This window comes from Cucurbitaria berberidis, assembly GCF_010015615.1.
Source record: "Cucurbitaria berberidis CBS 394.84 unplaced genomic scaffold K460scaffold_1, whole genome shotgun sequence".
NCBI classification, from domain to species: Eukaryota; Fungi; Ascomycota; class Dothideomycetes; order Pleosporales; family Cucurbitariaceae; genus Cucurbitaria; species Cucurbitaria berberidis.
The window spans coordinates 5,091,664-5,112,737 of record NW_024468935.1 but is presented as its reverse complement, the minus strand read 5'-3'; the positions used below and the strand labels follow the sequence as shown (position 1 = coordinate 5,112,737).

At 52.0% G+C, this 21,074-nt stretch overlaps 7 protein-coding genes across 7 annotated transcripts; 2 read left to right on the top strand and 5 right to left on the bottom strand.

The window, feature by feature from the left end:
- Positions 1–1,496: 1,496 nt before the first annotated feature.
- K460DRAFT_329454 (lytic polysaccharide monooxygenase) lies at positions 1,497–2,832 on the bottom strand (the record flags this gene model as incomplete). Its single annotated transcript, XM_040930742.1, has 4 exons — positions 1,497–1,959; positions 2,006–2,055; positions 2,105–2,673; positions 2,723–2,832. 4 exons carry the CDS (start codon positions 2,830–2,832, stop codon positions 1,915–1,917), a joined length of 774 nt encoding a protein of 257 aa, XP_040793979.1. The 3' UTR covers positions 1,497–1,914.
- Positions 2,833–3,490: 658 nt separating this feature from the next.
- K460DRAFT_373430 (carbohydrate esterase family 1 protein) lies at positions 3,491–4,486 on the top strand (the record flags this gene model as incomplete). The annotated part of the gene is made up of 3 exons (XM_040934582.1): positions 3,491–3,600; positions 3,664–4,187; positions 4,248–4,486. 3 exons carry the CDS (start codon positions 3,491–3,493, stop codon positions 4,484–4,486), a joined length of 873 nt encoding a protein of 290 aa, XP_040793978.1.
- A 104-nt stretch (positions 4,487–4,590) lies between these two features.
- Positions 4,591–6,395, bottom strand: K460DRAFT_271768 (uncharacterized protein; the record flags this gene model as incomplete). Its single annotated transcript, XM_040927755.1, has 4 exons — positions 4,591–5,294; positions 5,348–6,004; positions 6,067–6,208; positions 6,285–6,395. 4 exons carry the CDS (start codon positions 6,393–6,395, stop codon positions 4,591–4,593), a joined length of 1,614 nt encoding a protein of 537 aa, XP_040793977.1.
- Positions 6,396–7,020: 625 nt separating this feature from the next.
- On the top strand, positions 7,021–9,133 carry K460DRAFT_275067 (uncharacterized protein; the record flags this gene model as incomplete). The annotated part of the gene is made up of 2 exons (XM_040928006.1): positions 7,021–7,123; positions 7,185–9,133. 2 exons carry the CDS (start codon positions 7,021–7,023, stop codon positions 9,131–9,133), a joined length of 2,052 nt encoding a protein of 683 aa, XP_040793976.1.
- Positions 9,134–9,322: 189 nt separating this feature from the next.
- K460DRAFT_303624 (nitrogen permease regulator 2) lies at positions 9,323–11,529 on the bottom strand. Its single transcript, XM_040929951.1, has 3 exons — positions 11,421–11,529; positions 10,862–11,362; positions 9,323–10,798 (listed from the first exon to the last, which is right to left on the bottom strand). The coding sequence occupies exons 1-3, from the start codon at positions 11,473–11,475 to the stop codon at positions 9,621–9,623; spliced, it is 1,734 nt and encodes a 577-aa protein (XP_040793975.1). The 5' UTR covers positions 11,476–11,529; the 3' UTR covers positions 9,323–9,620.
- A 137-nt stretch (positions 11,530–11,666) lies between these two features.
- Positions 11,667–13,940, bottom strand: K460DRAFT_329441 (D-lactate dehydrogenase mitochondrial precursor). Its single transcript, XM_040930741.1, has 3 exons — positions 13,564–13,940; positions 12,231–13,508; positions 11,667–12,169 (listed from the first exon to the last, which is right to left on the bottom strand). Exons 1-3 carry the CDS (start codon positions 13,829–13,831, stop codon positions 11,898–11,900), a joined length of 1,818 nt encoding a protein of 605 aa, XP_040793974.1. The 5' UTR covers positions 13,832–13,940; the 3' UTR covers positions 11,667–11,897.
- A 649-nt stretch (positions 13,941–14,589) lies between these two features.
- On the bottom strand, positions 14,590–15,645 carry K460DRAFT_373425 (uncharacterized protein; the record flags this gene model as incomplete). The annotated part of the gene is made up of 1 exon (XM_040934581.1): positions 14,590–15,645. One exon carries the CDS (start codon positions 15,643–15,645, stop codon positions 14,590–14,592), a length of 1,056 nt encoding a protein of 351 aa, XP_040793973.1.
- Between the last annotated feature and the right edge of the window lie 5,429 nt (positions 15,646–21,074).

The window sequence follows — 21,074 nt, the reverse complement described above, 5'->3', positions numbered from 1 at the left end:
TGGCAGTTTGAGTGCCGGGCGAGGAGCCGATCTGGAACAAATGCCGCGCCGACGAGAGCGGCTGTCAAATCAGACGACGGCCCAAGTATGCAGGCCGTAGAGTGCTTGCACCAGGGTCTTCTCCAACAACTGCCTCGGTAGGCGCCAACCCTTCTGAGTTTTCACATGAGGTAGCATTTCTGGAGTCAACAATTCCCCAGTTGACGTCATTGCTCTGATCCCATGCAGGGACTAGCTATCCGTGCACAAGCATGCGGCTCTGCAGCCTCTGCAGCCTTGGCGCCGATCTGCTCCGAAATTTCTCTGGTGGAGCAGTCAAACATGTCAAACGCTGGCTTTGCGACTGGCACGAATATAGTGCCCCAGATGTAGTGCGCTGAGCCGGCCGGGAAGACGTCATAGTCGTAAGGTGTTGAGGTTTTAGTACGCGAACTCTTAGAAATTTCAATGTCGACTGAGTACTGGCGCTCCGTCAGAAAAAGACGGCGGAAACACTACCTGCGCATAGCCGCGGCAAAGGCGGCAGGTATACGCAGTATACAGGCCAAGGAGCAGCTGTAGCGGTCACAGGCGTTCACACTAATCCCTCGCAATCATGCATGCTGACCGGTTGACGCGTTTCATGTCCTGTGGGATGGGTTTGCTCGCTTACATAATAAGCGGTCGGGTTTCCTCTTTCGGCAAGTCCGACCAACCATCACCTGGGCAATGATATCGCGCTACTCCAATAATGCCCCTGCGAGTATATGCGCGTGCAGGGAAAGCAGGATAGGCAAAGACCTTGCCGAACACAGAAGGAGCAGAGGATTACGCTCGAAACACTCTCCAGCACAATCGCACCATAATTCATCCATGTCTGCCCACACCTTCTCCGCAGCGGGGGCGGCGACTCCGCTGTAATAACAACACCCACTTTTGCTATGCATACTCACCACACCGATAGACTCACGTCACGCCAGTGTACAAAAAAGGCTTCTCCAACACTCCCAATACTCCCAATATTTCCAATACTACAGCCTTCAACAGCGCACGTGCGCAATCGTTCAATCTCGGAACTAGTCGTCAAGTCCAAGAGTCCAAAGTCTTGGAAGGATTCGGATGATCTCCACCGTGCTCCAACGTCCCACTTTTCGATCCCCGTGTTTACTTTGATCGTCACCTCATAGGCCCGATGGTGACCTCTGGCGCTGCTTGTTCCGCTTTACTCGAATAGTAAAAGCCGCCGACTTTTACCCTAATAAAAGCTGGCCAAGCCGTGGCATACGTGCACTGCTCCTCTACTTCACTTCCGTCTCATGTTCGCATACTTGGAACCCGTTCTAATTTAAGGGTTTTCCTTTGGTATACAGGGTTCGCTGCTCGATGCATGGCACAGCGCGCTCATACCAAGGTTGATCCTAATTCAACGAAAGTGGCTGTCGTCGTGGATCGTCCATGTCTCCGTAGGTCTGCGCCTACCCCTCTTCCGATGAAGCACCCGTGGGGTTATAAGCCGACATGGTGTGCCGACAAACTGGTCTTGTTGCGGCACAGATTCTCTATGATGGCGGTCCAAGGAGCCATCCTAGTACAGTACTGCATGCTGACCCGCTTCCTCTTGCCCGACAACGCGAGGAAAGTGTCGCGAACCAGCTATGCGTCTCCTGAGCGGATATATTCCTAGAATATTTAAAGATGGAGGAGATAGAGATCTCAGATGGGCAAGTACAGTCAAGTGGCCGTGTGTGCGACTTCAATTCATTAGCATGTGACTTTGACGATGCGAGACTAGAGGACGGAAAGGCGCATGGCCGAACAGCGCCGCGCTGAGCTAGAGGTAGACCCAAAGCATATGAAAATGACGTTCGCTTTTCAGTTCTTGTAAGGGAGCAGGGAACTGCCTTGTGATGATAGGGCTAACTATATTCGAACCGTTCACGACAATCCTGTCCACACTGCTGGTCCGGGGATTTTATACTCCTGCTGCACATTAGCATTCTTCTCCGATTAGCCCTATTGTTCTCACCGTCTTCTTCGAAACCTCCGGTTTGTAGATATCAATATTGATCTCCGGTTCTGCAAGACATCAGCGCTCGAACCCAAAGCTAACCGCCAAAGGACTTACGGTCCATACTCCACACACCCGGGATCTGCACCAAATACTCCTTGCTCGGGAATGCATGCCCATCGCCCTTGATGTCCAGATGCGCGCACTCGGGATAGAACTGCGGCTTATTTGCACTATGCAAACTGATGATCTCATGTCTAACCAGGTACTTCCCTGGTCTCAGGCTACTTGGGACCGTTTCACTCCATAGACTCGGACTGCCATCCCATTTACTAAACGCCTTCTGGAACCACGTGCCTTCTTCTATCGTGCCTTCAAGCAACCCTTTCTGCCCAATCTTGAACCAAGATGCCGTGGACGAATTGAACGTCCTACAGTCATTGGAGTCATTGGCGCAGTATGCGAGCCAGGCGATCATAGGTCCAACAGTGTGCACCCAGTATGCGTAAACAGCGGTGATATTTTGGCCAGCGGTGATCGGCACATAGCTTTTTGCGGGATTGCCTGGTGTATTGCAGGACAGGGAGGCGTTAGTCGTTTCGAAGATGGGGTCGTTGGTGATCCATTTGCGTTGTACCATCCAGTCTGCGCCGTCTTGCATGGTCTGGTCGCCATATGGGTCATAGCTCTCGGGCGTTAGCACAAGCCAATCGATCACGCAATAAGACAACTAACCCCGGATACCATGTGTCTCCGACTGTGTAGTTCAAGGCACCGCCATGCGCGGAAGCTTGATGGAATAGGTAGGGAAGCAGAAATGGGATTGGTATGAGAGTTTGCCACATTGTGACTGCTTGTGGATATTGCGTTGGGGTAAAGAATTTATATGATCATGACAGTTTCTAACACTCGCAGTAAGGTTAAGAGAGAGAGAACGGATTGTTGAGCTTCGACTGAGAAACGGCGTGATGTGGAGAGGCGCGGCGCTAGAACATTACCCCACAGATTCTTGATTCCATGTCATATAATGCACCAGGTGTCCTATTTAGCAGTCCATGTAGCAAATGACATAGGAAGTAGCTGCGGCTTCAAGTGCCGCCTCGATATTGCGCCTCGTTTGGAATCCATGCCATCCACGCGCAGCACAAACACCTGACACGAAGCTTCTTTCTGAACCCAGTCAGCTTTTATGATGCTAATCTAGTTTTGAAAGACTGTTTGACCTGTAAGAGCTGCACATGCTTATTCTTCGATAGCGATATGGAAAAAACAACACCTGACGCGGGGGAACAAGGGTTGGACTATTTACGGGTATTTAGCAAAAATGCTTAGTATGAAGCTTAATTGCAAAACCATGGGTTTAACCGGGACGACTTCGTCATTCGCTAAAAGAGGTACTGCAATGAAAGGCAAGTTTACTGAATGGATGCGGAGGAAGAAGGTCGATATTATATAACAAGCCTGTGTGTCGAGGGGCAACTCTCCCAACGTGCCTCTACCAACATGTATCTCCAAGCTCTTACTTCCATTCTGGCTCTTGCCTCCACCTCTCTTGCTGCCCAATTGACGCAAATTTCAAACTATGGCGGTTCTGCTCGAGCGAAGCCCGGGATGTAGGGATTCCTCTCTCTTCCTTTGTCTGCACCTTGTACCCGCATTACTGACACTTTTCAAAGGTGGATATACGTGCCCGATCAGGTCAAAAGTGATGCCTTAGTGGTAGCGATCCACTCCTGTCAATCCTCCGCCCAGAAATACTTTCAAAATGATAAGATTCCTTGGAAGAAAGGCTCGGATACCAAAGGCTATGTGACTGTTTGGCCGAGCTCTTCAACAGAATGCTGGGATGTTTCCAGCAAGTCTTCGCTAGCGCATAACGGCGGCGGTGATTCAAACGCGATCGCGAATATGATCACTTATGCAATCGACAAGTACAAGATCGATCCGAAGAAGGTGTTCGTCACAGGCGGATCATCTGGTGGCATGATGTCCAACGTCCTCGCGGCCACTTATCCAGAACTCATCACCGCCGTCTCATTGTACTCTGGTGTACCAGCTGGATGTTTCGTCTCCTCTTCTGGGGCATCAGCTGCGTGGAACAATACTTGTTCAGGCGGGCAGAGTATTTCAACCGCACAGCATTGGGGTGATGTGGTCCGAGGTATGTATCCTGGATACAATGGAACGCGACCACGGATGCGTAAGTATTCCTTTCCGAGGTGTATCTGAAATATACGCTGACTCTGGCCGTCTGTCTTAGAGTTTTGGCACGGCTCGACAGACGCCACGTTGTCGCCCAAGAACTACGACGAAACGCTTAAACAGTGGACGAACGTGTTCGACGTCAGCACCACGCCAACGAGCTCAAAGAAAGATACACCAGAGAAGAACTACAGAACTGACGATTTTGGTCCCAACGTTCAGGGGATTTGGGCGCAGGGTGTTGGCCATTCGGTTCCATCGCACTTGACGGTATCGGAAGCTTGGTTCGGTCTCTGAGTTGGAGTTAGGGTCGTGGGTATCGAACATGCTCGAGAAAAGGTGAATCCTTGATCCTGAATAGCATCGTGTAATACAGTATATCCTCCGCTTTAGACACAAATTCAGTGGCTTTCGGTTTTACGATGTAAATGCGCCGGCTTGGGCACTTCTAGCGTGTTCCTTCGAGCTGGCTTTCGAGCTGGACTTGTTTCCGGTCGTGGTGATTCTTGTGGCGGTGGTGGAGTGGAACTGCCCCCAATACCAGGCGTAGAAGCAACGCTCGCAGCGTACGAACTGCCTACTCTGGAATTTTCCTCTCGAAGTCGACTATATTGGGTGCTGATTCGCTCGAATTCTGGGTTGCGTAGTCCTTCGCCTGGCACTTCTGGAAATCGATGAATCTCTTTATCGTTCGATAAATCAAGCTTCTCGTGTGCGGCATTTCCCATGTAGTTCGCAGCCGAAGTGAGCCATTTGCGCACCTTGTTTCTACCGGCTGTAGGCTCGCTCTGGTGAATATGAGCAGCATCAATGTCTTGATGCTGCTCAAGGTCAGGTTGAGTAATGATAGGGATAAGCCCAAAATCGTGTGGAGATGCACAACGTATGCCCAAAGCATTGTCGCGCGAACTCCGACTTGGCGAGTGTTCTAGGTCTGATGGCGGACTAGGAGATATATTTCGCTCGTTGCTATAGCTGTGGTGTGAAGAGTCCTGATTCGTTTGCTGTGCTCTCGACTGCTTCGTAATATTCTCATCGCCCGCCCAGATCAGATATAAGGACCCCAGCGCAGCTAAAACAGTCCCAGCCAGCGGGCTCCATTGTCCTGACACGCAAATAATCAGTCTTTTTCATTTGGAGACGTCCAAACCTACTTACCGAACGAGCCCATAGGCTCAGTGTCGTATCTGACCTGAGGGCTAAAGAAGTTTGCTTCTCCAAGACAAATTATCGTCAGTATAACCCCGGCGACTACTGGAATCTCCACCACGCTCAGGAACAACCTGACGACGTTATTAATTCCCTTCATCTCACGTACGGTAATATTGGCCCCTTCGATCCGATCGTCTAGTCTTTCGGTTTCTCGTCGTCTCTTCCAGTTGATCTCGAGAATTTTATCCCAAGTGAAGATTAAGCTCAAAATTGCAGGTATGCAAAAGCCAGCAGAGAGTAGCATCAAGGCATTGAAGGTCAGTACGTGTGGCACAGGGATTACATTGACATTTGAAGCCGCACCGCCTCGCAGAGGTGAGAAGGGCCCAGCAGATTCGGAGCAGCGGAGGCCACAAGTAGCGTTTCCGTACGGGAATTTGGTCAGATACCTAGGATCGTCGCTAGTACAATTCGCTGGCGTGATGCGATAGAATTCGACACATAGAGCCACAAGGCCGCATAGGATTAGAATTGTCCATAAGAAGATGATGTTTCTGCCTGGGTCAAAGAAGTAGGTACGAGAGAGGCGAACTGTCAACGGCGCCGCTAGTATGCCAATCGAGCATAATTGAAAAGCTCCGTATAGATCCATATCAACTGCGCCTAGAAATGGAGACGTTAGAGGTTTTTTCTTGGATGTCTTGGGAGATGTTGGGCAGTCTGACCAGTAACATTTGTAGCTGCGAGCACGATGGAGTGCAGGGCGGCGAGGGCAGGCAACACTAACGCCACGGCCAAGCAAGCGTTCCGCAGCCATTCTGTTCGTCGGAAAGCGACACATGCTGCGACGAGGACATAGTAGAGGATCTAGAGCCATCTGTGAGCCTTCTGATACGGTGATAGCCACACTTGGTATGTATGTATTTGTCTGGAGAGCACTAACACGCGAGCCAGGACCATAATTCGAGGACAGAGGGAAGGCGCAGACAACCTGTATAGCCGATGATGTAGTGTTCGCGGTGGAGTAATTAGACACTGTTTGAATAGCTGGCATATCTATGATGTATGTGCGATCAAGGTTGGGACAACGACGTTAAATGCCATCGCATCGTAAGGGGTATAAGCAGAAGCAGAAGCAGAAGCAAAGGGGGCGGCGCATTGCGGCTTTGGTATGCGGCTCGCAGTAATCAAGCATCGCTTCGCCGGTGAGTTTGCCTCGCCTTGGTCGATGATTGATGATTGGAGGGCGGCAGGCTGAGTCTTGGAAGATGACCCGTTTCGCGCCATCGGACCTTCTCTGACGATCACGGTGGCAGGATTTGGTGAGATCAGCGCAGTCAGCGTCTTGGCCCAAGCTTTGCTCAACACTGCACTGCCTCCTACGCAGAATATGGTCCCAAAGCCTCACTTGCCTGCTATGATTGTATTGCGCATCATTTATTCCACGTACTTCTCTCACCAGGAGCCGTTATCTGGGCCACTACGACATAGTTTCGACTCCAGGGCCTGTGAGGGCGCCATTCTGCTGAGGTGAGACGGCGGCCAACGAACGCGGTCAACTATGAACGCTGCGCCAATTACATATGAGTTATAGGTCTAACTTGGAGTAGATTCTTGTAAAGGCCCCTTTCCTCATCAATGAAGCTGCGAGTTGGTGTTCAAAAGTCAAGATAGGCGCAATGTTGTCACACCGTGCCAGCAGCCCGGAAGTGCAGGATCTCAACACCAGCCATATCAAGCAGTGGCGATCGATAATTACTTTGATTGTCTTTGTCCTGACGAGTAAGTCAAGTCACAACCTCGCCTTCCAAGGCCTGGACACTGATCATAGGTGTATCTACAGACATCAACGTCCTATTTCCGTTCCATATACCTGTTTATATCCCCCGCGTACTGTGGACCGCGTTTCTCAATGTCTTGAGCGCATTGCGTATTATCCCTTTGCCCTGCCATCCCACGCGGGTTCGAAATGGCAAAGTTGGGGCTTTCGTGGTGTTCAGATTCCCAATGAACTTTTTTACGGCACCATTGGTGGCTGATCTGTTCCTACTCGCTATCCTGGCTATTGGCAAGAAGGAGGTACACGACGGCACCATCGGAGCCCATAACATTGTACCGTACGACATCATGTTATTTTTCCTCTCATTGGCATACATTGCCATCTCGGTCGACGCTTCCGGACTCATTAGATGGCTCGCATTCAAAGTCCTACAGAAAGGAGGCAAAGTCGGCCATCGGCTCTTCTTCTACCTCTACGCCTTCTTCTTTGGTCTCACCACTTTCATTGGGAACGACCCAATCATTCTCTCGGGTACCGCCTTCCTCTCCTACATGACGCGCGTATCGAGCAACATCAAGCATCCCCGAGCTTGGATACATACCCAATTCTCAGTAGCAAACATTGCGTCTGCTATTCTTGTGTCATCAAATCCAACAAATTTGGTTTTAGCAGGAGCCTTTAAGATCACTTTCATCAAGTACACGGCGAATGTTATCGTACCTGTCCTTGCCACTGGGGTTGTCTTGTTTCCTTTCCTGCTCTACATAATATTTCACGACGAATCTCTGATTCCATCTTCCATCAAGATGGAGGATCTCCCGGAGGAGCTCAAAAACAAGAAACCCATCAACCCAAACATTCCGTACGCGAAGAACGAGTTGGATGAGCGCGAGAGCGATCCAAACGGCAATGACGAGCAAGAAAAACAACTATCACTAGAGGAGATTTTAAATCCGTTCCTGGACAAGAAAGGCGCAATGTTCGGTGCTGTCCTCATGGCAGCTACGCTGATCACGGTCCTTGCCATTAACGCTGCTTCGCAGGGTACGCACGAGCGCCCGGTTTTCTGGGTCACAATGCCCGCTGCTTTTGTAATGTTCTGCTTCGATCTCGGGATGGGCTGGCTGAACCGGGAAGAGACACGGAATATAGCTCACGAGGGACGACGGAGAGTGGAGAACGTACAGGCAGAACGAGCAGAGGCGAGAAGGAAGTCGGTAGTGCAAGAAGAACTAGATACGAGCGTATCTTGTGAGTCGAACAATTCAATCGACGTACCAAATGTCAAGTCGGAGTCGTCCACGACCGCGATGCGCAGTGGAAAGCGTGGAGAGAACGACCAGGAGGTGGTGGAAAAGGAACAAACGCCGCGTGAGCCGGAGAAACTGGAGTCAAACTCAAAGACGGAGCCAACAACACTCGCATCACTTATCGCGGATACTTACGCTTGGGCCCAAGCGACGTTTCCCACTACTATGACTGTGTTCAACCACTTGCCTTTCACGCTGGTTCCGTTCGCTTTCTGCATGTTTGTCATGGTACAGGCCCTGGTCACGAAAGGCTGGGTTCCAGTTTTTGCACACGGCTGGGATCACTGGGTAGAGAAGACCGGCACGATCGGTGCGATTGGCGGCATGGGGTTCATCTCCGTTATCTTGTGCAATTTCGCTGGCACAAATATCGGGACAACCATTCTCCTATCCAGAGTCATCCAAGCGTGGCAGGAAATCCACCGGCGAAACGGAACTGCCATCTCTGACAGGACCTTCTGGGGAACGGTGTACAGCATGGCTCTTGGAGTCAACTACGGGGCTTTCAGTCTTGCCTTCAGTGCATCACTGGCCGGCATGCTCTGGCGCGACATCCTAGGGAGAAAGCATATACGCATAGGTGGTCTCGAGTTTGCACGTGTCAACCTGCCAATCATCGCGATAACCATGGTCGTTGGCCTTACTGTTCTCACCGCACAGATCTACATCGTACGGGATGGTTCTCCCTATAATGCAGTATGATACTGCTGTCAAAGTCTGCAATCATTTACGCTTCCCTTCCAGAAGTCAATGGCGACAGCTATATTGCCCATACGATTGACGCCCGAAGAAGAAGATCACACATCTTGTGTGAGCCAACGAGCCACATTCAGTTGCAGTGCATGACCCAACATGCAGCTACTGCAGAGAAGCTGCCACGAGAGAAGGTCTACCGCCACAGGCTTCACAGTGGCATTTAACACGCATATCGACTTTGGAGCTGGCCAGCTCTACATGGAGATTTAATTGGCACATAGCTACTGCTACGTCGGTATCAGACCTACCTTTCAGTCCTTCGACGTTTAATACGTATTTTGATGCATTGCCTTTCATAGACGGCGATGTTTGACTGAATACCCATGGGAGGATGCGAAAGAAGCCCTCGAATCTAGCGAAGCGGGAATAAGGGTATTAAATCCCACGTCGCGCTACTCTTTCTACACTCTACGCTTCTATCGCTTCCTCAACTTCACCGATGGATTACAGCACCCGACCCCTCGCCCATCCCTCTTACTTTCCCTTCTACTACTTTCTCCGGCAACCCCAGCTCAGTACATATTTCATCGAAACAATGCATACCATCCAAGAACTTGAGCATTGGCAATCCACTCTCTCTTTCCCTATCACTCACGAAACTGTTCAGTCCGTGTAGATCCTCTGTCTTGGAAGGATTGAGATTAGGCGTTGACGCGATACTGGGTCTGTGGAGGGAAATGGACGGATTCTGATGCTGGAAATGGGAATGCGAGGGTACATTGGGTTGGGATGGGAGTTGCGAATTAGAGGCCGAGGGGTGATGACGTTGCGTAGTGCCTCGGATGGTTGCTGTGTCTGAGTCCCTGCTAGGGTTCGCAGTCGATGTCGCGGCTGAGGTTTGTAAACTCGTTGGTGGTGCGGGAGGCAGGGCTGTTGACGTGGCGATGGCGTACTTGTGCACACGGTACAGGAAGCCCTTTATAATACCAAAGGTAATGAATCGTCGGACGTCGATACCGCCCAGAAGATCGAGGTTCTCCAATACCCAGTTCTTCAATGTCAGACCCTGGCGCAAGGATGTGTAGAGCGTGATTAGGGTTTCGTGGTCGATTTGCCATTCGTCTTCGCTTTCATCATTCATCTGGGTAGTGCCGGGGCTGTCGAACTCAGATGTTTTGAGAGTTGAACCTCCCGCTTCGTTGTGCTGTGATGCCGAAGAAGATGTTGAACCCCGCTCGTCCCGACTCTTCTCAGATTCGCTGCCCACCCGGATCGTCCTCGCACTCGAGCCTAGTCTTAGCCTCGGTACCTTGACATATCTCATACACTCCTCTTTCAAATCTGCGTCCACGATGAATCCACCAATCTCCGCTGTCGGCGCGTAGATTGCAGCGAAGCTAAAGATGTCTAAGAGTACCAGACAGCCGTAGTACACCAAGTGCTGTATAGCTTTTCTAGTCAGCGAGAGGTCTGTATCGGCTAGCTGAGCAATGTGCGAGATGCTATTTACGCCGTTGATGTAAGACAGAATGCGATTGAGAGTGAGATCGGAGGATATGGGAGTCTGAAGGCTTGACAGGGAGATGGTGAGCAATGGGACCTGATGCGCGAGGATTGGTGGAGGAGGTGGGCGAGTCGGGAACAGCTTGAGATTGATCGTGTTGGAATCATCTGCCTTTGATTAGCCGCTTTTCACAATTCAAATTGTGCGACGCGTAACGTAGGTGGACTTACCAATGGGTATCATACACTCGGCGTAATTATTCAAATCCTCTAGCACCATCTCACACAGCGCGTACACTTTGCTACCACTTCCAATACCAAACCCAGATAGCCCTTCATCATCACTCCCCACCCCTCCACCATCATCCTCATCCCAAACGCCCGCCTCCTCCCGACTTAGAAAGCCGCCCTGCTCCTCCAACCCCCGCAATAACCTCCCCAACTTCCTCACCACTTCGCCATAGCACGCCCAATCCAGTTCATTTTCGCCAATCACCACGGCAAAGTTGAAAATGAACTCATTCCGGCTGTATTTGCCCTCGCGGATGCACACAGGGTACCCGATGACGCGGTGGTGATTGACGCAGAAGGTAAGCAGGCGGTCGCAGAACTGTTGCGTGGGGATGAGGTACTGTGTAACAGAGAGGAATGGAAAGAGCGGAGTGGGGAGCGCGGAGGGGAGGGTCGAGGGCGTTATGCTGCCTCGGGGGACTTGGTGGAGGACGCGGTTTCCTGGGAAGCATGTTAGTGCGTGCGGAGTGGAATACGCGGAGATCATGAGGCACTTTACCTTTCTCATGATGGAAGCGCGTGTAGAAGATAGCTTTAATTGCGCGCGTAGGCATTGAAGAGTTAGTGGACTACACCGTTGGGATGGTCGAGAGCTACATGTTGATTGTGAGCTTCATAAGATGCGACGCGGGGAGCTTGCAGCGATGAGGTGCCGATGGCTCACATGGTCTGTGCTTGGCTTCAGAGTATCAAAGACAGCTAGGTTCAGCGGTGATGTAGTAGCCTCGAGGCCTTCGAGAAACTTCGAGGACTTTTGCACTGATTTTTGTTGGTTGCAAATGTCTTGAAGCCTTTTGGGCTTTTTTATACTTGCATGGTCTTGCTTTCGTACAAATCGAACTCGCTACTAATGTTGTAGTATGACTGACGTTCGCACGCGGCTATCCTGATGGTTGGTTCTACATGCAACCATGGGCCCAGTGTGTTACTGGAGGTTTGACCTATTATATCTTACAATACCTCATTTACGATAGCCCTACCACTCCGCCACCTCGCCCGCCTTGGGTACGCTCGCCCGGACAATCTTATCACAATTCAGCAAACACAACGGATCGAACGCTTTCTTCAGCTGCCGCATCGCATCTACGGTACTAGTGCCTAGCTCATGCGGCAGATAGTCCCTTTTGACTAGACCGACACCATGTTCGCCGGTCGCTGTACCTTCGAGCTCGATAGCGCGCTTGACCATTTCGTGGACTAGGTGTTCGGCCTTTTGGAAGTCGGTTTTGCGGTTATAGAGGATGATTGCTAATATTAGTGTTAGTACTTGAAAGGTAGGGGGAACTAGGAGATGCGAGAAGGGACTTACAGTGGAAATTGCCATCTCCAACATGGCCTACAATGCTGCCTAGCAAACCGCTCTGGCTAATCTTTTCTTTGGTCTCCTCAATGATTTGAGATAACCTTGAAATTGGAACGGCTACATCAGTCGTCCATACCGCCATGTCCTCGTGGCCCTCGGTCTTGGCCATAACCGACCACAGAGCCTCTTTTCTTGCCTGCCAGAGGTCTTCTTTCTCTTGTTCAGACTTTGCGAACTCAAAGCTAACAGATCCAGAGTTCTTCGCTAGCGTCTGGACCTGGCTTATTTGCTCTTTGACTGAATTTGGTGTACCGGCAAACTTGAAGAACAGGGTTGGCGCATTCTTCCAGGTCTTAGAGGTCTGGCCAGCATCATTGATGCACATCATCTGCACATCGTCCAGGATCTCAATTGCTGCTATGGGTACGCCTGCACCGACGACTTTGAAGACACAGTCTGATGCTGCGCGAATGGTAGGGAATGCACATACAGCTACACTGGTGTGCTGCGGTTTGACGGTAACCTTGAGTGTAGCCTCAGTAACGAGACCAAGGGTGCCTTCGCTGCCGATGAACATTCGCGTTAAGTCGTAACCTGCAGAGGACTTCCTTGGCCGTTGTCGTGTCTTGATAACCGTGCCATCAGCCAGCACTACCGTGAGTGATAACACCCAATCCTTCATCGTACCATATCGGTAAGAGTTCGTCCCGGAGCACCCCGTACCCACCATACCACCAATCATAGCGCCTGGACCTGGGTCTGGAGGAAAGAACAAGTTCTCTTTTGCCAGCTCTTCATTGAGACGCTCCCAACCAACTGCGGGCTGAACGACAACATCTAGATCGTCCTTGTGCAGCTTCAAGATCTTATCCATGCGACTGAAATCAACGCAGATGCCACCCTTGGTCGCTGCAAAGTGTCCTTCCAAGCTCGTACCTCCACTGTATGGCGTAATTGGAATCTTCCTCTCGTGGCAAACCTTCATGATCGCGCTGACTTCAAGTGTATTTCCAGGCTTTATCACACAGAATGGGATGTCGCCCGGTTCAGCGGGATGCGAGGACCACGAGGACCCGCTGTGCGATACGAGCTCGGACTTCTCGAGCGTGATGTTCTCCTTGCCGACAATGTTGCGGAAATCTGCCCATGCAGCTTCCATGTTCGCTTCGGATATGTTATGCTTGGGAGGTGTGAAGGTTTCAAGCGGAGCGGTCGAGTTGGTGTCTGGTTTGGGGGGAATCAATTGGCCGAAGTAGTAACCTATGCCTGCGGTAAAGAGACATGCTGTTCACCTGTTAGCATGCGCTACTATTAATGAGGTTTGAAGAGCGAGTGTTACCAAAAACGGTCGCAAAGAACTGCCCTCTCGCCGACCGTTGCTGCAACGACTGAATCTGGATCTGCTCCGCCTTCTCCTTCTGCACACGCTCATAAATACTCTCATGAAGCTGGAGATAAAATGGCTTGTCTGCATCCCCACCCTTCTTGTCGTCGCTCGCCCATCTTCTTTGCGTAATCCTTCGCACTCCCGCGCCAACACCGCACACTGCGCTTCGTCTGTTGCTTTTCAGAGCAATTGACGCCCGCGGCAAATTTCGTAGCGACATTGCTATCGTCAAGGGGTGCCAATCATGTCGTAACCGGAGAGACGGCGGCAAATGCGGGGAAGATGTTTGTAACTGTCTTTGAGCTCGGTTGGTTATGTCGCGATTTGTCTTGGCAGACTGTTCTGACACGGAAGTCCGACCCAGTGCTACGGATCAAGCCTCGTGTCAGGCGTAGTAAGCACACCGCAACCACTGAGTGGTCAACTAGTACGAGACGAAATGCAAGCATGAAGACGGTATGCAGATTATACACTATGAATGCTAATCAATTCGAAGCCTGAGGCCAAATACATCCACATGATTGTTCGTATACAGGTGCTGGGTAACCTGCAATGCCACCATGCACGCAGCGTTGGTCAAACATGGTTGGGGGGGTGTTATAATGCTGTTCATAGCTATGTAGAGACGTACGTCTTAGTGGAGGGGGAATCACCATACCTAAAACCCTCCCAGCGCACCTACAATCCAATGCCATATCCTAGAAACGCCTTGCGAAATGTATGCAGCAGGGAATAGAAAGGCATGAATCGTGAAGAAGTAAAATCAGAAACCGAACGCCATGCTAAACCAAGAGAGATATAAGAAGTCATAAAAAGTATCAATGGAAGGAATGGGTGCGAGGCAATCACCTACTTGCTCGAATGCAGCCATATGTGAACAAGTAGGGTTAATGGGGAAGGGCAACCATCACAAGGCGATCCACCAAGTGACGATTTCCTCGCGCGTCCAGGTGGCAGTGCTCGGGACCAAGCCACTCGCTACCCGCCCGACATGCGCAGCAATCTCGTCTTAAACCAGGTGACGAATCTCAGCCATCTTCCCGCACGGCTCTTAGTCACCTTGGGCACCGCGCCGCTTTGCTTCTCTGGGTCCACGGTGGCCACGTACTTTGGGAGCGAGTTGGAGTGTGCCTCGCGGTGGTCTGAGTACTGGCGTCCACCTACAGAAGGCCTTGGTGTCTTTTCGTTCTGGGTGTCGGATGCACTTCGAGAGCGCTTGTAGTCGTCTGTCCTGTCGAGCGTCTCAGACTTGCGTGTGGTATGGTCTTCTTTCCTCAGCTGTTTCCGGTAATCCCGTTCCAGTTGTTTGTGTGTTTCCTTCTCGTACTTGCGCTCTTTGGCACGTTCATCCTCTTCGAACTTCAGACGCGCGGCGCGGATCGAGGCAGCTCTCGAGGCCGCATCGACAGGCGAGTCTCGTCCGCCACGGATAAAGCGACATGTCTGATCGAATGATGTGCGCGAACTAGGTGAAGTGGTAGTGTCTATAGACTTGAGTGTATCGCCCCTCGCTCGTGATTGCGCCACAGGTGATGTGAGAGATACTGAGGACTGAGAGTAGCTGCCGGCGAGTCGAGTGGATGAGTTGTTGGTGTGGATGCGCAGGGATACTCCTGGAACTGAGGAGAGCGAGTCGGATCGGCGGGTGGAGTCAAACGCGCTCTGCCGCAGGCGGAACTCGTCGTCGGACATGATATCATAGCTCTCGTGCTCGTTACTTGGTACTGAGGGCGGAGTTGATGCAGATACAGGTGGCGTGTACGGCTGTGGGGTCTGGCGTATCGAGGACAACGGTGTCGGTCGTTGCAGGCCTGACGAGGTAGAGAACTGGGACGTGTTCGAGGTAGAGCGGTTATGCCGGTGGCGGCCATTGACTGGAACAAAACTGACGTCTGATATTGATCGTGAATAGCTGCCGTACTCGGAGATCCCCAGGCCGGCTAGATCGTTCTCTGCGGCCGGGCGCGACAGATCCAAGCCGTTGTTGCGACGGTACGGCTTGTTCTTGAGCGGGTTTGGGGATCCTCCGTACATGGTCTTGGGCGTGTCGGTCGATGAAGCCCGCTTGTGGAGCCGGGCAGAGTTGGCCATGGTGACTCGCGAGTCTCGTGGGTTACCGTCGTGGCATGTGTTGCATAAATAATGGTTGATATGATGGTTGCACCAGACATGGCATCACCAAGCCAACATCCGAGCTGCTCGGTGCTTACGCTAGATGCGCTGCAGCGTCAGGACGCGTCCAAAGGTAGTGACGAAACGACTCGTGCAAGCGAGTCCTGGCGCTGATCCGGGGTCAATGCCAGGATTCCACAGGGAGGATGAATAGTTGGCACAGGCAGGCTGCTGAGGTACTCGCTACCACAGTAGATCGCTTCTTTCTCGGGCGAAGGCGATTCGCTAGTCACTCACCGGGTTGGCGGTACGAGGTATGAACTCTCTCACTCAGCAGCAACCACGTCGGGCGGCGGCAGCGTGCTTTATGTTGGCGCCGCAGGTGAAGGAAGCTAGCCTTGGAGCCGAGTCGCCGTCTAGGTATTGGGACCCAGATAAGCTCCAAGATATAGCGGAGTTCAACAATACGAGCCGCCACAGCCATGGACGGCTGTATTACCCACCGCCCGCATCACGAGCTGAGGCCCTACACGCAATCAGTGGCACAGCAGCTGGCAGTGCTATCCATCCGGCAGACTGAGTACCGAATCAGGAAATGCGGCTCGTCGAGGCCAGCCATACACGCGCTTAGCTGAGCTGACCGACTTGCGGGGCTCGTTTCATGGGTTGATAACACGGCGTCGCAGGTTTGGGTAAGCAATCTATGTGTCTCGACTAGAAGATCCACCTACCCCTCATGTTTGGCTGGTCTATCCGGAACACCGCGGGCTGCAAAATCAAGATATCAACGAGGCCCATCTCCGCAGAAGATCCACCCGTTCAGCCAAGGTCCAAAGTCTGAAACACCGCCGAAGTACCCCACACTGACATTTTCTTCCCCAGCTTGCGTCATGGCCAGCACCTTTGACATGGCACAGTGTCACATGAATCATCGTGATTCTACAAGTCAATGCAACCATGTTGCTCTATAGATGCAAATTAACTCATAGATGCAAAGGCCACACCCAAGACATACTAGGCACACCGCTGCCATGATGTAACTCATGAATGGTATGCTATCCTCAAGGTCAAGGACAAGAGCACGCTGTTATTAGGCAAGGCCTCTGGATGTCCTTCCAAAATATGAGTGGAGGTGGACAGTATATATGATTAAGATAATTTGCCTCTATAAAAAAGTATAGTGCGATAAGACAACATGTGTACGTCGTTCTGTACTTTGAAGCAAGGACCCTGGTGTCATATGTATATGTTCAACATGATACAGGGGTGGGAGCTCGGCAAAGTAGCATAAGCAAGGACTCTGATTGATGTTTGGAAGAGAGCTGCCACTGTTGCATGTGTGAGACATGTCAGTCCAGCGTAACGATCACATGGATTTCGTCGAGTGTATAGACATCCTTCTGGAGGTGTTCTGTGGTGAGACAACGTGTGTACGTTCTGCCAAGTACACTACCTATATCTGAAGTAATAATCAACAGGCATTTTGTGAATTCGTCACGGTAACGTAACAAGACCATAATGGTGTATCTTCTAATAGGGAAGTGAATGGCAGTGACATTGGGTGTCAGGCAACAAGCGGTGAGCGATAGGCAACACACTGCTGTGTGAGGTCGTCAGGACAAGAGGATGGAGCAAAGAGAAACATGTAGCACACCACATGTCCCAGGCCAAAGCAATGGAACGGCAACGAACTAGCTTATTTGTTTGAGGTAATAGGGTCGAGTACACAAGTACGGGTAATCGAAGACAGTCTAGACAGTCGAGCGCTGTAGAGAAAGTCAAAGGGCAGTGTAGAATGGCAAGGTAAGAGAGGCCGTCGCCGTTGCTAGGTACCCAATGATGACTAAAGCCGCCTGACGTGGGTGCACGGGCGCACCTTCCTGAACATCAGTCCCGAAGAACACCAAAACATTTCTCCACCCTGCATTCATCTCCACGCATATGACAATCACCCCGGCGCCATGAGTGGTTTCAAGAGGAGCAACGTCTTCGACCAGGGCAGACCTGAGGATCCGTACCAAGAGCGCAGGGATGAACCTGCTGAGGTACCGCAACGCGCGACAGCTGCTCAGTTGGCGACGCGAAAGTAAGTCCCCCCTTCACCTTGTTGTTGGACATACCGACCAATCCTGTCCCGCCACAAAGCGAACTCATTGTCTTTCACCTGGCTGACTCTTTGTCCCCACAGAATCAAGACGGCAAAAGTACGGCGACCAGCAGGTGCCTCCTCGGTGAGTACTCCAACTACACCACCACGACCCCAACACGACCCCAACCGCAGCCCCCGGCATGTCGGCCAACAGATACAGCGCCGCGGGGCGGCGCGAGATACGTCGTAGGCAGGAGCAGCAAATAGCTAATGTGCGCGCGCAGACTTCATCACAGAGCGCCAACTTCAGTGCGCCACAGCAGTCCAGTTTCAACTTCGGCGCTTCAGCGCCTGCCCCCAACAGTAACAGTGGGAATAACTTCAGCTTCGGCGGCAACAGCGCTTTCGGTGGCGGCGCGACGAACAGCTTCCCGCCTGCGCAGTCGGCGGCCCCGAGCAATTCCTTCACCAACTCGTCGTTCCCAGCATTCGGCGCAAACAGCCAGAGCACCGGTTTCGACCCCCAACCACCGTCCACAGGCTTCAACTTTACTGCAGGAAGTAGCAATCCATTCGCTTCATCCAACTCCGCCCCTACGATGAATGGCACCACACCAGCACCAGCACCAGCTTTTGGAGGGTTTGGAAGCCAGCCGCAAAGCAACCCATTTGGCAGCCTTGGACAGAACAACACCACTAGCTCAGCATCAGGCGGTCTGTTTAGTACAACCGGCAGCGCAGCCCAGACTAGCATGTTTGGTGCCCCTAGCTCTTCAGCACCCAACGCGACGAGTACGCCGGCTCCAGCGTCGCAGCCTCTTGCTTTCGGCGCCACCTCGTCGGCCCAGAATGCGAGTACGACGGCGACGACCAACTCATTCAGTGGTTTTGGCGCTTCAGCGCAGGCATCAACCCCAGCACAGAACAATGTCTTTGGTGGATTTGGCGCCAGCGCGCAGAAGAACGAGGCTGCTACGGAGAAAGCTGCACCTAAGCAAAGCCTGTTCAGTGGCCTTGGCACAAGTACACAGGGCTCGGATAAAACCACAGCGGCCGCTCCTGTATCGAATCTGTTCAACTTTGCCCCGCAGGCACCAAAGAGCGAGAACGCGACGACGACTACACAGTCGACCAACTTCCTCGGTGCCTCTAGTTCTACCACTCCAAGCACCAGCACTCCCACATCTGCGCCTAGCAGTAACCCGTTCGCGAACCTCTCCTCCGCGCCGAGCACGACCCCGTCTCTATTCAATTTCGCCCCGACAACACAGACACCCCAAGGGCAACAAGAGAAGCCTCCAGGCACTTCGAACAATCTCTTCAGTAGCCTCAAGCCTGTCGACTCGAGCAGCAGCTCAGCTGCGGAGACGCCCAAGCCCAATTTGTTCGCGTCGCTGGCGAAGCCAAACGGAACGCCCACTCCATCACTGGGAGGTGTGACACCAGGGTTCAGCATGTTTGGAACACCACAAAACCAGAATGCAGCGTCTGGAAGTACCGAAAAGACTACAGAAACGCCAACTTTAAAGGCTTCCGAGGCCCCGAATTCGAGTTTCTTCAATGGTTTCAACACCCCACAGGCGGCGGCGACTGTTGACACCGAGAAGCCTCAGGGAGGATTGTTTAGCACTGCCCCACCAAAGACAAGCTCAGGCATCTTTTCCCAAACCTTTCAGCCTGAAAAGAACAACGCGGGCAATCTGTTCAAGCCTCAGTCGACGTTTTCTTCTTTCACATCGCAGTCAACATCGTCAAGCGAGATGCCGAAGGACACGCCCGCATGGCAAACCCCCAAAGAAGCTTCCAAACCATCCCCCAAAATCTCAACGCCATCGGCTGAGCGTCCTTCCTTGTTCAATGCTTCGAAAGAAGCAACGCCTGCTTCACCAGCTTTTTCAATGCCAACTCTCACAGGGGCTTCAACCGCGTCATCTGAGGTGTCAAAAGGGCCCGACCTACCCAAGATTCCTAAGGCACATGTCCCAAAAGAGTGGGCCGTACCGAACGTCGCTGCTGCCCAAAACATTGATGGCTTGTATAAGCATGTTTCAGAATTGACCATGCAGCTTCAAGCCTTGAATGAGAGGTACCGACAGCAGCTGAGTAGTCTTCCTCTGATGGCAGATTGGTCGAGCGTCTCGCTTTGGCATTACCAGCACGCCACGGAGATCAAAAAGAAGATCGACATCGCGAAAAAGCAACGCGCATCCGCCAAAGGCATCACCGGAAACGAGTCAACCTTGTCGACGAAGCGAAAGGTCAATGATGAGAGCCCTGAAAATCGAGAGGCTTCTCCCTCCAAGCGCGCCCGTGCTAGTGATGCACCTACGACGCCAACGCCACAACCTTCTGCCTCCATACCAAAGTTCAATCCACCAGCAACATCAACGTCGAATATGTTTGCCAAGGCCATTGGTGAAAAACCTACTGCCCCCTCGGCATCGACGAATCTGTTCACATCGAAGGCGGTTGAGAAGTCTAATTCAGAGCTCCCGAAGCCTGCTGCATCAGTCACAGGCTTCACTTCGTCACCGTCTACAATCAATGGTACCAAGAACTCAGGAGCTGCACCCACCTCAGTGGGCTTTACTCCAACGTTTGGCGGTGGCTCGAAGTCCACTTCTAGCTCGACTGGTTTCCAGCCAAACCTCGGCAGCAGTTCGACGGGTGGGGCGGGCGGGTTCTTCACTCAATTCACCCAGACTGCAAAGACCTACGACCAGCTTGCAGCAGAACGCAAGGCAAAGGCGATGGCAGAGGACTACGATTCTGACGACGAGACTGAAGAGCAATGGTCCTCTCGTTACGACAAGAAGGAGGCCGAGCGCCTTGCCGCAGAGAAGAAGCAGATCGCAGCTACCCCCACGTTCAGCGTGCCCGCTTCTACCAAGTCTTCCGGCAGCACTACACCCTCCACGAATCCCTTTGCTGGTCTCGCAAAGCCAGCGACTGGTGCATCAACACCGGGTTTGTTCACCCCTCGAGTCGCTAGCCCTGCGCCTTCCACAGGCAGTCAGTCGGTTTTCAATGCTCCGGGCACAGCACATACACCTTCGTCTAACATATTTGGACATCTATCCTCCGGTCCGTCTTCAAACAACCAGGACGATTCTGACGACGAAGTAAGCGAGCAAGTAGCAGGGGAGTCACAGAATGATCAGCCCACTGGTTTTGTGGAGTCTACCACGCCACCCAAGCGTAAGTTTAGCGAGTCTGAGACCGAGTCTGACGAGACACTTGAAGAGACCATGAGGCGCAAAAA